We start from the raw sequence: 13158 nt of genomic DNA, 5'->3' as shown, positions 1-13158 counted from the left end.
TAAGAAGGCTGTCTGGGGATCACATAGGCTATTGATTGTCCCCCTGTGTCGGGTAATACAGCCATCACACTGCTACTCCTATGGAAGTGTTTGACAGGAGGATGGTAATGGCTCCCAAGAGAACCTCAGGGTCCGCTTAGCACATGCCATTGAATACAGAATTCCAGAATGTACTCCTTGATAGTGGGTGGGGTAGGAGCCAACGTCAGGGTGAGCTGTCGTCAGAATTAAGCTTAGGGGCTGCGGATCCCACCAGGAAAGCTCCACTTTGTGCCCCTTGTGTCCAGGAGTGTGTGCGAGCACGGGAGACCAGCATGGGAGATGCTGTGCTGAGTTCTGTCCTTTCTCCCCCTGTAGAGAGAAGACACGGTTCAATGTGTAGACCTTCTTCCTCTCCAGCGTCTCCAGCCTCCAACCCCAGGACATCACTAGCACAGGTGAAAACGAAAGCCTGTCTCAGCGGCCATAACTCTGCCAGCAGCACCTCAAAGCCATTCAAAACGCCCAAAGACAATCTACTTACCTCCAGCAGCAGACAGCACACAGTCTTTTCTGCAAAAGGATCAAGGGATAAACCATGGTGAGTGTCGGGTATTGGCAGCCAGCAGCTGTCTGCCCTCACTGCCTGTCCCTGTCACCATGGGAAACAGTGTTTACTCTCTGGCTTTGTTCCTGCCTCATGTCTAAGGAATCTGGGGGACTGAGGAGGGAACCCAGAATAATGGCATGAGAAGCCTAAATTCCAAAGGGAATGGGGAACCTTTAAAAGTGCCCGTGCCCGACGGAGAAATTTTTCTTCTCTTGAAAGCTTAGCCAAGTTGTGTCTAAGCAAAGGGTAACAGGGAAATATTCCTCAGTTATATGGTTACCTCTCTCAATTTTCCACCCCAGTGAAGAGAAGCACTGGTATGAGCAAATCAAAAGCACAGGCAGTCTGCCCATCATGGGGAGAGGCCCCGATCCTGTCCCAGCCCCAGAGGCAGGCTTCATGCAGAGCCCTGGCTCCCAGTTCCTAGGGAGTAGCAGGTATCTGGGGGCTGCCCACGGGAAGAAGAGCACAAAGCCAAAGAGGAGGCCAACCCTTCGATGGGGAGGGAGAGCACCAGTTACAGGTAACTGAGAAAAATCAGAAGAGGCTTTCCATTCAGTTATTCATCCCGGGCTTTACCAAAAAGTTCTGCTTCCCTGTGAAATGGACAGATAGGAAACCAAACTGAAAAGGAGGAGGAGGGGAGTCTCAGAGCCATGTGGAGAGCGCCCAGGCCTGGCTTATTACAGCCCCCACCAGCCTCAGCCTTCAGGCCTCACCATGGCAAAGAAGGGGCAGCCTGGAGTCTGCCTAATTTACATCTTTAAAGAGAAACAATGTTCCCTTAATTAATGATAGTTAATTACACTTCGTACCTAGGAAAGCTGTGGAATAAAATCATCCATCAATGGGTCTGTCGCTGTACGCTAAAAATTGTGATGACTTAGTAAAAGAGCTAATTATGCCAGATCGATGAAGGAGCCTCTTGTGATAGCCTGGAGAGGTTAGATGGGGCTGTGGAGGAGGGAGTCATCTGCCATCTCACCGGGCCTCCCTGACTGGCTTTGCTTTCTGTGCCTTGTTGGGTCTGCGTCCTGTCCTGTGGGAGGATGCAGCTGATCAGGGAAGACCCAGTCTGAGAGTAACAGCCTGTGAGTTCTGGCCAGCATGCAGGCAGAGCAGGTCTCCAGTCCCGGAAGAGCTGAGTCTTCGTCCAGGCTGCATGTCCCCATGTAAGCATAAGTTCCAGAGTCACTGCCTGTGTACAAACCTCAGCTAGGTGACTTTGGGCAAGTCATTTGGTCTTGTGCCTCCGTGTCCTCACCTGAAAAATGGGGCTTTCCCTCATGAGACTGTTGTGAAGACAAAGTGAGCTGAGTTTGATAAAGCAGCAAGCACAACATCTGGATCAGAGTACATGTTCAGTACATCTTTAAGGATAATGTTATCATTTTCATTAATCATACATGCCAAAGGACAGAGCTCCCATAACTTGGGCGCTGCAGTCTGCCTAATAAGTGAGGGAAATGGCTCTTCAGAGTCACAGTAAGATGAAAACGGAGAATGATAAAAATAATAATAATAATAATAATAATTTATTTGAAGCTGGTGGTGTAGCCCAGTGGTACAACATTTGCCTAGCATGTGCAAGACCTTGGATTCAGTCCCCCAGCACTGAAAAAAAAAAAAAATTATGCAAAGCCCAGAAATGAGCTGAGAGAAGTAAACTCAGGAAGCTGGGCAAGGGGCTTACAAGTGAGCAGGAGATATGGCCGGCTCACAGATGATCATAAAATGAATTTGCCTTGGGGGGTCCCATGGCGCTCAAAAGCATTCTCCCAGGAGGCGGACCTCAGGGAGATCTGTAAGGTTAGATCACTCCCCATCTGCACTTCACACACATTAGGACCTGCATTGGCAAGGCACCTCCAGCTAGGACCAGAAGGAGGCGTGACTGAGTCTGAAGGAGCCAGCTGATCCCAGAGATGGCAAGGAGGGAAATGGCTCTAAATGAAAACAGCCTTCAGAGCTAGGGTGGAGGAGAAGGCCAACGGCCACTGATGTCACTCCAGGCGGGTGAACGGGAGTGAAGACAGCTCAGCGGGGTGCACCAGCAAAGAGGCCGCAGGCCACCTTGATCTTCTAGCTGGCCTCATGCCAGTCTGCCTGCTGTCATCCTTCCACTTGCTGTAGCCAGGAACGTAAGTCAGGAAGAGACGGGGTCCCCAAGGCTGGGAAGATGCAGCCTTGGGGACTGCAACTTGGAGCTCATAGGGTCTGAACTGAGTTCTGAGAGGCCTCCCTAGAATAGAGTATGAAAAGATGGGCACTGAGCTAGGGGCAGGAAAGTGCGTTCAAGCCCAGCCTCTGCCACTCACTTTCTGTACGTCCTTGAACAAGTCACTTAATGGCTGTGAGTCTCATTGTACCAAGTATACAATGGACTGATGATCTTCATGCCCTAATGACTTCTTCAGTTGATTAATTATCCCAGTGCAGTGCAAAACCTGTACAACTGTATACAGCAGCCTTGGGAATACAAAGTTAAATAAGACAGATGCTATCAAAGGGAATCTGCAAGAAGCAACATAAGCTGACATAGAGTGTAATGTGATAAGGGCTCTGATATTGGTAGCCCAGAAGAAGGACATCCGACCCATGCTGAGTACTCAAAAAGTTTCTCTGAAGAGGTTGCACTTCAGCTTAATTTGAAGGACAAGTACACATGCTCCTCAGTTTATGATGGGGTTATGTAATTTTCAATTTACAATGGTAAGTTGAAAATACCATAAGTCAAGAGGCATTTAATACCTAACCTGCTGACTATCTTAGCTGGACCACTTATAATTAGCCTATAGTCAGACAAAGTCCTCTAATACAAAGCCTATTTTATATGCTAACCCTGTGATCACAGGACTGACTGGGGGCTGCAGCCCACTGCCACTGCCCACTGTCACAAGAGAATATCATACTCACATGGCTAGCCTGGAAAAAGATCAAAATTCAAAGTACATTTTCTGGGCCGGGGATGTAGCTCAGTAGTAGAGCACACACCTAACATGTATCAGGCTCTGGGTTCCATTCCCCAGCACCACAAAAAACAAGTTACAGTTTCTACTAAATGCTTATGATTTTCACACCATCATAAAGTGAAAAAAATCACAAGTCAAGCCAGGTGCTGTGGTACACATTTTTAATCCCAGCTACTTAGGAATCTGAGGCAGGAAGTTCTTAGGTTCAAGACCAGTCTGGGCAACTTAGTGAGACCCTTAGCAACTTACTGAGACCCTGTCTTAAAATAAAAGACAAAACGCTTGAGATATATAGCTCAGTGGTAAAGCGCCCCTTATCCATAGTACCAAAAATAAACAAATAAATAAATCATGAATCAAATCATCAAAAGTCCAACATGTCTATAGTAAGGAGCTTAAAAAATAAAATGGGATTTGAGTGGTAATCTGTGGTTATCTGAATGGTAATTTTATGTTATCTATTTCTCCATAATTAAAAAACTAAAGCGGGTGCTGGGGCACATGCCTCTAAGTGGCTCAGGTGGCTGAGGCAGGAAAATTGCAAATTCAAAGCCAGCCTCAGCAATAGTGAGGTGCTAAGCAAACCAGTGAGACCCTGTCTCTAAATAAAATACAGAATAGGGCTGCGGATGTGACTAAGTGACCAAGTGTCCTGAATTCAATCCCTGGTACCAAAAAATATTAAGACAGTGGGAAAGAAGAGCCGGGCAACACAGTGGTGCTCATCTGTAACCTCAGCAACTGGGGCTGAGGCAGGAGATGTCAAGTTCCAGGCCAACTTAGTGAAACCTTGTCTCAAAAAATAAAGAGGAGGCCAGATGTGGCCTATAATCCCAGCAGTTTGGGAGGCTGAGGTAGGAGGACTACTAGTTCAAAGCCAGCCTCAGCAATTTAACAAGGCCCCAAGCAACTTAGCAAGACCCTTCTCTAAATAACATGTGAAAAGGGCTAGGGATGTGGCTCAGTGGTAAAGCACCCCTGGGTTCAATCCCCAGTAACACCAAAAAAAAAAAATAGAGAAGGAAAGATGAGCCAGGCAAAGGGAACAGAAGGTAGGAGAGTGTTTGCCCGTGGGGAAAGGCAGGATGTGAAGCCAAGTGGGTGGGCTTCAATTCAAAGTTTCACTGTCAGTGGTCAATTCAGGAATTCAGACTTCACCTGAAGCCTGCATGGAGCTGTTAAAGGGGCCGTTTTCAGCTGTGGTAAGATCAGCCTGTCCGCGGTCTAAAGGATGGCTTCAGGGCCACTCAGGAAGTGGCAAGAACAGTGAGGACGTTGTTGCATAATCCCAGTGATGGCAGCCAGGCCCGAGGCAGGGGTGATGAGCCAGTGGGAGAAGCAGCAAGGAGGAACCTTCACAGGATTTGGAGGTTGGTTATATGTAGGACTGGAATATAAGGAAGAGTTGTGGACGATGTTGAGGTTCTTGGCTTGGACAACTAAGTGACTGGTCCTGCCGCCTCCTCAAGAGAAGGCTGATAAGGGCCAGAGTGAGAAGGCTGATAAGGGCCAGAGTCTAGGGAGGAAAGGAGAGATGAGTTCAGCTGGAGAGTTGGTGGACTGTGAATTATTTAATTAATTCCTACTAGGAGACGTCCAGTGGGCATGGATCCAGATGTTTGGATCCAGAGGTCAGGAGAGAGGTATTGGTGGAATCCAGATTTCAGAGTCCTGTGTAGAAAGGGGGGTTGAAGCCATGGATGCAGGTGGGGCCTCCCAGAAGATATGTGGCATGAAAAGAGCAGGCCATAGGCAGGGCCCTGGGAAACAGGACCAGGGGAAGGAGAGCCCAAGGCTGCAGGGCCAACTAAGCCTAGTGGTTTTAGTTTGTCTGCTTTTAGTAATAGGCCAAATCCAGGGATGCTCTATCCATGACCTACATCCCCAGCCCTTTTTATTATTATTATTATTATATTTTTATTATTTTTTATTATTATATCATTATTTTTTTTAAAGAGAGAATTTTTAAATTTATTTTTTAGTTTTCAGTGGACATAACGTCTTTATTTTATGTTTATGTGGTGCTGAGGATCAAACCCAGCACCCCGCACATGCCAGGTGAGCATGCTACTGCTTGAGCCACATCCCCAGCCATTATTATTATTATTATTATTTTTGCTATTATTATATTTCAAGACAGGGTCTAGCTAAATTGCCAAGACTGGTCTTAAACTTGCGACCCCCCTGCCTCCACTTCCATAAGTAACTGGGATTGCGGGAGTGCACCACTGCTCCTGGTCCTGGTGTTCTTTCCATAGTGTCCTGCTGCTTCTTTCCTGGCCAAAATCTTCACCATTCTTATTATGCATTTCACTGTCCACCTCCAGCCACGTGATCGGCTATCATCCTCTTTTCAGGCCCCAAAGCACATAGTTTTTGCCTCACCTGTGACACCCTCTGTGGCCTGCCATAGATTTAATATCCTCATGCTGCTTGCTCAGCGGTACCTGCAGGGTCTGCCATGTGTTAGCTTCTCACCAGCTGAGCAAACATGGTGCCCTTGTTGGTTTTGATGTTGGTGGGGTTTTTTTTGTTGTTGTTACTTTGAACTTCTTCTTTTTTTTTTTTTTTTTTGCAATGTGGGGATTGAACCAGGATCTCACACCTGCTAGGCCAGCGCCCTACTGCCATTGAGCCACATCCCTGTCCATCAACTCTTGCTGAAATGAAAGGAACAGATCTCACCATTGAAGGGGATTGTAAGATTTTCTGGAGATGGTGAGCCTTTTGTCTAGCAGTGTTGAGATGAGCACGGCCCATGGAAATATAATACATGCCCCCTGTGTAACTGAACATTTTCTAGCAGCCACATTGGAAAAAAGTGAAAAGAAACAGGTGAAATTAATTTTTTAACAATATATTTTCTTCCCCCTAACAGTAAAGTAGTTTACATTCTTTTTTTTTTTTTTTTTTTTTTTTTTTTGGTACCAGGGATTGAACTCAGGGGCACTCAACCATGGAGCCACATCTCCAGCCTTTTTTGTATTTTATTTAGAGACAGGGTTTCACTGAGTTGCTTAGGGCCTCGCTAAAAGTTGCTGAGGCTGGCTTTGAACTCGCAATCCTCTTGCTTCAGCTTCCCAAACTACTGGGATTACAGGTGTACGTCACCATGCTCAGCTACATTCCTTTTTTTTTTTTTTTCCCATTCTGTTTTTGAAATCCTGTGTGTATTTTACCCTTACAGCACATCTCAATTTGGACACTAAATTGTCATCAGAAATATTTGCTTCCTTGTTAGATTTCATAAAAACTAGAGATTGTAAAATAGATTCACATATGCAAGTTGTTCCAAACATACTTAAACATTTCCTAATAATAGAACCAATTATCTCTTTTTAAATTGTAATGAATTAAATTTAGAGTTCTGTTCCTCCCTCGTCCATGGCAGCCACAATGTAAGTGCTCAGTAGCCACAAGTGGCTGGTGGCTGCTGTCTCTGACACCACAGATCTTAACCTGTATCCGGGGAATCCTAGGTGGGTCTCTCCATTTCTTGGGTTCAGAGATAAATTAACTGGACTCCTCGGGGCTCTCACGAAGTGGTAAGATCTCTCACTCCCTTCCTGCATTAGCCTGTAGTAGGAACAGATCTAAAAAAAAAAATCCAATCCGGCCATGCAGAGACTCCCTGGCCAGAGTTCCTTTTCATCGCTCCAGTTGAGCTCCATATTGATCCTTACAAGCCAAGAAAACATAAGCAGTGCCTGCCCACGTGGGCTCTGTGGCCTTTATGTGCCATTTAATAACAAGCGTGGGGCACCTTTTCCAAGTAGCTCAAGTTCACGTGGACAGCAGTAAAAGCACCACCCCTGAGGTCAGGCTGACCTCCTGGAATTCTTGCCCAGGTTAAATAGTCTGTGTTTCCTTTCCTTCTCCCTTTTGTATCTGGATTGGGTTAAAAAATAACTCTGCATGAGGAGAAAGGGGAAAACAGAGAAGGTATCTATCTCCATGTTACCAGATTTATCCCCTGTGAACTGCCTCACTACTCTGCAGGTCACCCAGCACCCAGGTTCTAATAGCCCCTCTCTCCACTAGTTCTGCCCCTGGAGGGGACCACTCCCAAGGGAACCAGATGCCAGAGAGTCCCTGGCCAGTATAAACAGTCCATAATGACAGAGGGAGGTGGACAAGATGATTGGTTCCCCCTGTGAAAGTCAAGAAGGCATCGTGGGGCCTGTTGCAGTGGCATGACCTGTAGTTCCACTTAGGAGTTGGAGGCAAGAGGATCGCTTGAGCCCAGGAGTTTGAGTCCATCCTGGGCGACATAGCAAGACCTGTTTCAAAAAGGTGGGAGGGAAAGTGGGAGAGAGGGTGGGAGGAGGGAGGGAGGGAGGAAATTAAATAAAATCGTGGCTGTTTGGCTCTTTTGAGCTGCAATAAGCATTTCAGCCTCTGCTTATGAGTTCCCACTCCGCTTGGGACCAGGCCCTGGCACAGGGAACCTTTCCCAGCTGCTGTCACTTCCCACCCTGGCCGAGCATGCTGAGCTCATGGGGAACTCAAACCCACTGAGGTAGGCAGATGTGGACAGGAGGCAGGGAGCAGGCAGGAGGAGGTTTTCTTTCCCTGGATGGCTTATTGCCTTCTCTTTGGGCCTTATCAACCCGCACATGTGTGTTGAATGCTAAATATGCTCAGCTATTAAAAATGCAGGAGAAGAGCAGGCTGCTCCAGAAGGAAAATGAGCCAAAGCAAAAGAAAAATCAGCAGGCTCCCTGGACTCCACGTGCCTGCCCTCCAGCACAGTGGGGGAGGGCTGCCTCTCCCCAGGTAGACAGGGCTCTTCTCAAAATGCTTAGAAATGCAAGGTGGGTCTTCCAGCAGTGAAGTGGGCTGGGGAGCCCAGGTACCCTGGAAGTCTTTCCAGAGCTTTGAGGAGAGGGAAATGATAACGGAGTGCTGGTGCTGGTGAACTGAAGGCAGAACCTGGCTTAGGATTGATGGCTCCCAGAAAACATGGGAGGTCACCTCAGGCTGTGAAATCCTAGATCCAAAATGCTGCTCCAACAGGCCCTACCACTCTGGCCTCCCTAGATTCTCCAGCAGGATTCCTGCAGCCACCTCTGCCTGGCCTCCTTCTCCAGTCCACCCTTCCTGTTCCACCCTGATTGTTTGTCTTTTTAGAATGGAAATCTAGCACCTTTGTTAGGAACTGCAGGGGAGAAGGTAGAAAGGCCAGGTGGGCCAGAGTGGATGAAAGGTAGGTAGGCCAGAATATTCAAGCACAGGGTGGGGAGATAAGGTCCCTTCCTGGACGGGGAACTTAAACATTAAGTGCTATGTTAAATGCTGTGCACACACGCACAGGTCTGCAGATGAGCAAAGATAAGGACAATGGACAGCTCCTTGGGAGTCAACTCCAGTGACCTCCTGAAGTCACAGAAGTGCTCAGAAAAAAAAGGGGCCTCCGGAGGGAATAATAAGATGAGGACAGCTGGGAAAGGGGAAAATGGCAGGAGAGAGAAAGAAGGTTATGGGCCACAAGGATGGGTAGCCATGACCTTTCATGGCTGCAAAGCACTTTATAATTTTCAGACACTTTTATAGCCCTGATCCCATCTATTACCTTGTGAGGAAGTTAAGAAAACAGAGGCCCAAAGAAATGAAGTGTCTGGTCCAAGTCCAGTAGCAGAGCTAGACCCCATCCCTGGTCTCTGACTTCCAGGGCTGCATGTAGAGCACCACTCCTAGAGTGACCTGAGATCGAGCCCCATGTCTGCCTTCATTTCACTGAATGAGCTGGGATGCCTTTTCTATGCCTCAGCTGTAAAATTGGGGTGGAGATTAAACATGGTATTCCATGTGAGAGCATGACCTACCGTCCAGCACACGCGGACACTCAGCGGGGCCTACTATGAACTCACGCCTTTCCTTTGTCATTCTCTGTCTCTTGCCAAGAAAGAGAAAGAGCTGCAGGCTGGTCCTCCCCTAAAGCATTTGTTCTTTCCAAGCACTGGTGGAGAACCAGTCCCTTTATTAAGATGTTATATGATTTAATCTTTGTCGAGAACATTAATTCTTGCATCAAACATTTATTGAGCCTTTCCTAAATGCTAGACGTTGTATACGCTGCTGGGACAGAGTTCCTATCCTTGGGTAGCTCTCAGTCTGTTCAATGTAGGTAGCTGTAGAAATAAAACCTCTCCATTGAACATGGTAAGTGCAGCAGAAACACCTGAGAAGGGACAGCTAGCATGAGAGAAGGCTGTATTTCCTCAGGATGTGGACAGATGGAGGGGATGTTCACAGGAGAGGGGAGGGCACCAAGCGCAGACCCCAGTGCACAGAACTAGGCCCCTGCTCCTGGTCCCGGGATCCAAAAGAAGTCGAGCAGGGATGTAGGAGAACGTGACTGGACAGGAGAGGTGGAGTAGGCCAGGCTGTGAAGGTTGACCTCCCCGACCTTTAATGGTCACCTTTGCACTGGTGGCTGAGTGCAAGACGGCTGTGTATGGTGGCAAACGCCTGTAATCCCAGCAGCTCAAGAGGCTGAGGCACGAGGATCCCAAGTTCAAAGCCAGCCTTGGCAACTCAGCAAGACCGTGTCTCTAATAAAATACAAAAAGGGGTTGGGGATGTGGCTCAGTGATTAAGAGCCCCTGGGTTCAAACCCTGCTACCAAAAACAAAACAAAACAAAAAAACAAAAAAACATAAACATTGGTAGTGGAATTTTCTTTTCATTCTTTTTGCAGTGCTGGGGATTGAACCCAAGACCTTGCATGTGCTAGACAAGCACCCTACAACTAATGGTGGGAATTTTGAACAAGGGTCAGGCAAGCCATGCTAAGACTTTCACTGGTAATGCAGAAAAATGCAGACAGGAGTCTTTTTTTTTTTTCTTTTCTTTTTCTTTTTTGATAATACTAAACCCAGGGGTGCTCTACCACTGAGTCACATCCCTGGCCCTTTTTATTTTGAGACAGGGTCTCACTAAGTTGCTGAAGCTGTCCTTGAACTGACAGTCCTCCTGCCACAACCAAGCATATTGCTGGGATTACAGACATGGGCCAGCATGCCAGCTCTGTATTTCCTTTTTTATGGATACATTATAATTATACACAATAGTGGGATTCATTGTGATAGATTCATATATGCCCATATCATAATCTTGTCAATTTCATTGCCCACCCTGTTCCCTCTTCTCCTCCCTCCTCCCACCCCATCCTCTACTCTATTGGTCTTGCTTCTATTTTTATCACAAATTGGGTTTTTCCCCCTTTTTTCTCTCTAGCTTCTACATGAGAGAAAATATAGGACCCTTGACTTTTTGAGTCTCACTTATTTCACTCAACGTTATTTAATATAAAAAGAATTTCCTGAAGCTGGGGGCGCTTCCTGTAATTTCAGCAACTCAGGAGGCTGAGGCAGGAGGATCACAAGTTATAGGCCAGTCCGGCAACTGAGCAAAACCCTGTCTCAAAATAAAAAATAAAAAAGACTGGGAAATGTAGCTCAGTGGTGGAGTACCTCTGGGTTCAATCCCTAGTACTAAAAAAATAAAAATGAATAATAATTTTAAAATAATTTCTTTAGTTTGCAGTAGGACAATATGAAGACGAAACTCTTGAATGTCTTTTTAAATAATGTGCTTTTTTCTGAATAAAAGTGGTTTAGGTGCAGGGCTGCCTAATGGGGAATAGATTCCAATTGTGAAGAGGAAAAAAATTGAGTGAGTGAGTGTTACACCTGGGAAAGGGAGTACTCCTGGGACCGTTCCTCTCTGATGGAAATGAGAGCAGCTGGTGTCAGGCTCCCTGGCAGAGGCTGGGGCACTGAAGACAGCCAGAGACTCTGTCCTTGACTCTTTTCCCAACATGCTCATAAGGACTTTTCAAAGGCAAAAGCCTGGGGATGGGGGCTCAGGGTCTCTGCTCAGGTGCTGCTCCCAGCCTACCTTGGCAGGGGGATGAAGATCCTATCTCTCCATGTCACTAATCTCTCCCTTGGCTCCAGGGTTTGAGAGTGACAGTAAGGACTCTGACCCTGCTAGGCTATTGGCAGGCCCTGCAGAAGGACAGCTTGTTGCTGCAACAGTGGGAGCCAATGACCTCTGGTGGCTGCAGAGGGGAGTGCGCCCAGAGTGTGGCCTGGGAGTGCTGCTCCGGAGTGTGGCCTGTCCTGGTCCAATGCTGGGGACCAGGGCACTCAGGAACCTGTCCCACTCTGTACCAGCATACTTTGCAGAATCTACCTGCCTCCTGATCCCTACCTTCTCACATCTGTCCTTCAAAGGCTCTGATATCATTTCTGCACTGATGTGAATTTCAGTGGCCATTCATGTGAAGTGTGCAGCTCAGTCATGAGGGAAGACCCTGAGCAGCAGCTGTTGTTTTGGTCTAGGCTGTCTTAAACCTTTCCTGACCTTGAGACCACACCACTACAAGCACAGTTGGTCTCAAAGGCAGACTGTGCAGCATCATATGCCCTCCTGAATCAGGACTCCATTCTCCTCCTTCTTCTTTACCTTCTCCAGGTTGCTGGTTTTCCCACAGTCCTGGTGCACTAGGACTACCCAGGAACATCAGGACATTTATCACTTCTTGCTCTCCAGTGTGTGTGGAGACGAGATCTTCTGAGCTCTGTGCCTTGGGAAGCCCTAACAGCAGAAAACTAGGAGAGACTAACAGACCAGCAGAGAGGCTGGTGCTGCGGCCTCCTCCTTCCTCTGGAGCAGCTGGGTGCAAGTGTAGTCATTCCTCTGGGTGATGTCCCAGAGTGACAGAGGCCCCTGTGGCCTACCGTGCTGCAGGAGACAATGCATTTGTATGAGAAGAGGCTGGCAATCCCACCCACTGTCCTTCCAGATGTGCTTTAGTCACTTAGCTCAGGCTTGGCAGTGCTAGTAATGGATCATCAGGTAGGACTGTGGAGCTGGCTGAAGAGTCCTGGAAAGAGGTCATCAGGTCTGGAAAGACCTCCTTCCTCATTCTCTTCTCCTCTTCATTGCACCTCCAGAAGTCCTGTTCTCTGGGTGAGTGGAGGCCACCTGCCCGTCAACTGTCACTGCCTCCTCCCACCTCGTCCATCTTTGTGGGTCAGAAAAGACAAAGAAGACAAGAGTTTCTGATGGCCTTTCTTCCCAGAAGTACACCCCAAAAGTATCAGGGACAGTGGGGAAAGTGAATGGTGTGACCCTGTGTCTTCTATTGGTCTCACTACATTTTGTTGAGGTTCTGCTGTGTGCCTGGCACCGTGCCAAGCTCTTCATGTCTGTTACCTCATGTAAATCTTTTCAGTTATCATTACCTTCATTTTATTGATCAGGAAACAGAGGCACAGAACCATGAAGGCCTGAGGCACCACTTGCATGGGCTCTGTGCTATATGAGAGACCACCCCACCAAAGGAGGAGGGAGGAGCCAAAGCCAGTACACACCCTCTCTGCCAGCTGCTGCTCCTTTTTCTTGTTCTCACAGAAGTTCTATGGGCTTGCTGAGGTCCTGAAGCCAGGAAGTCACATGCTCTCTTACCATAATGCTTCCAGCAATAGATAAGACAGGATTCAAATGTAGTTTTGTCTGATTTCTCTTTTTTCAGAGGGAGAGGACCAGGGATTGAACCCAAGGGCACTTTACCTCTGAGCCATATCC

At 47.4% G+C, this 13158-nt stretch overlaps 1 protein-coding gene across 18 annotated transcripts in view; it reads left to right on the top strand.

The window, feature by feature from the left end:
• Positions 1 to 13158, top strand: part of Atxn7l1 (ataxin 7 like 1) — a 235667-nt gene that overhangs the window by 180985 nt on the left and 41524 nt on the right. For all 18 annotated transcript variants that reach the window (XR_013435219.1, XR_013435218.1, XR_013435217.1 and 15 more), the window contains one exon: positions 358 to 580. Coding sequence is in view for 8 of the 18 variants with exons in the window: in XM_040291664.2 (XP_040147598.1) it covers positions 358 to 580 (223 nt within the window). In the remaining 10 variants the exon portion in view is untranslated. The remainder of the gene's footprint in view (positions 1 to 357; positions 581 to 13158) is intronic.

The sequence above is a fragment of the Ictidomys tridecemlineatus genome, chromosome 2, assembly GCF_052094955.1.
Source record: "Ictidomys tridecemlineatus isolate mIctTri1 chromosome 2, mIctTri1.hap1, whole genome shotgun sequence".
In the NCBI taxonomy this organism is placed as follows: domain Eukaryota; kingdom Metazoa; phylum Chordata; class Mammalia; order Rodentia; family Sciuridae; genus Ictidomys; species Ictidomys tridecemlineatus.
The sequence above is the reverse complement of the archived record's forward strand: the minus strand, read 5'-3'. Positions and strand labels throughout refer to the sequence as shown.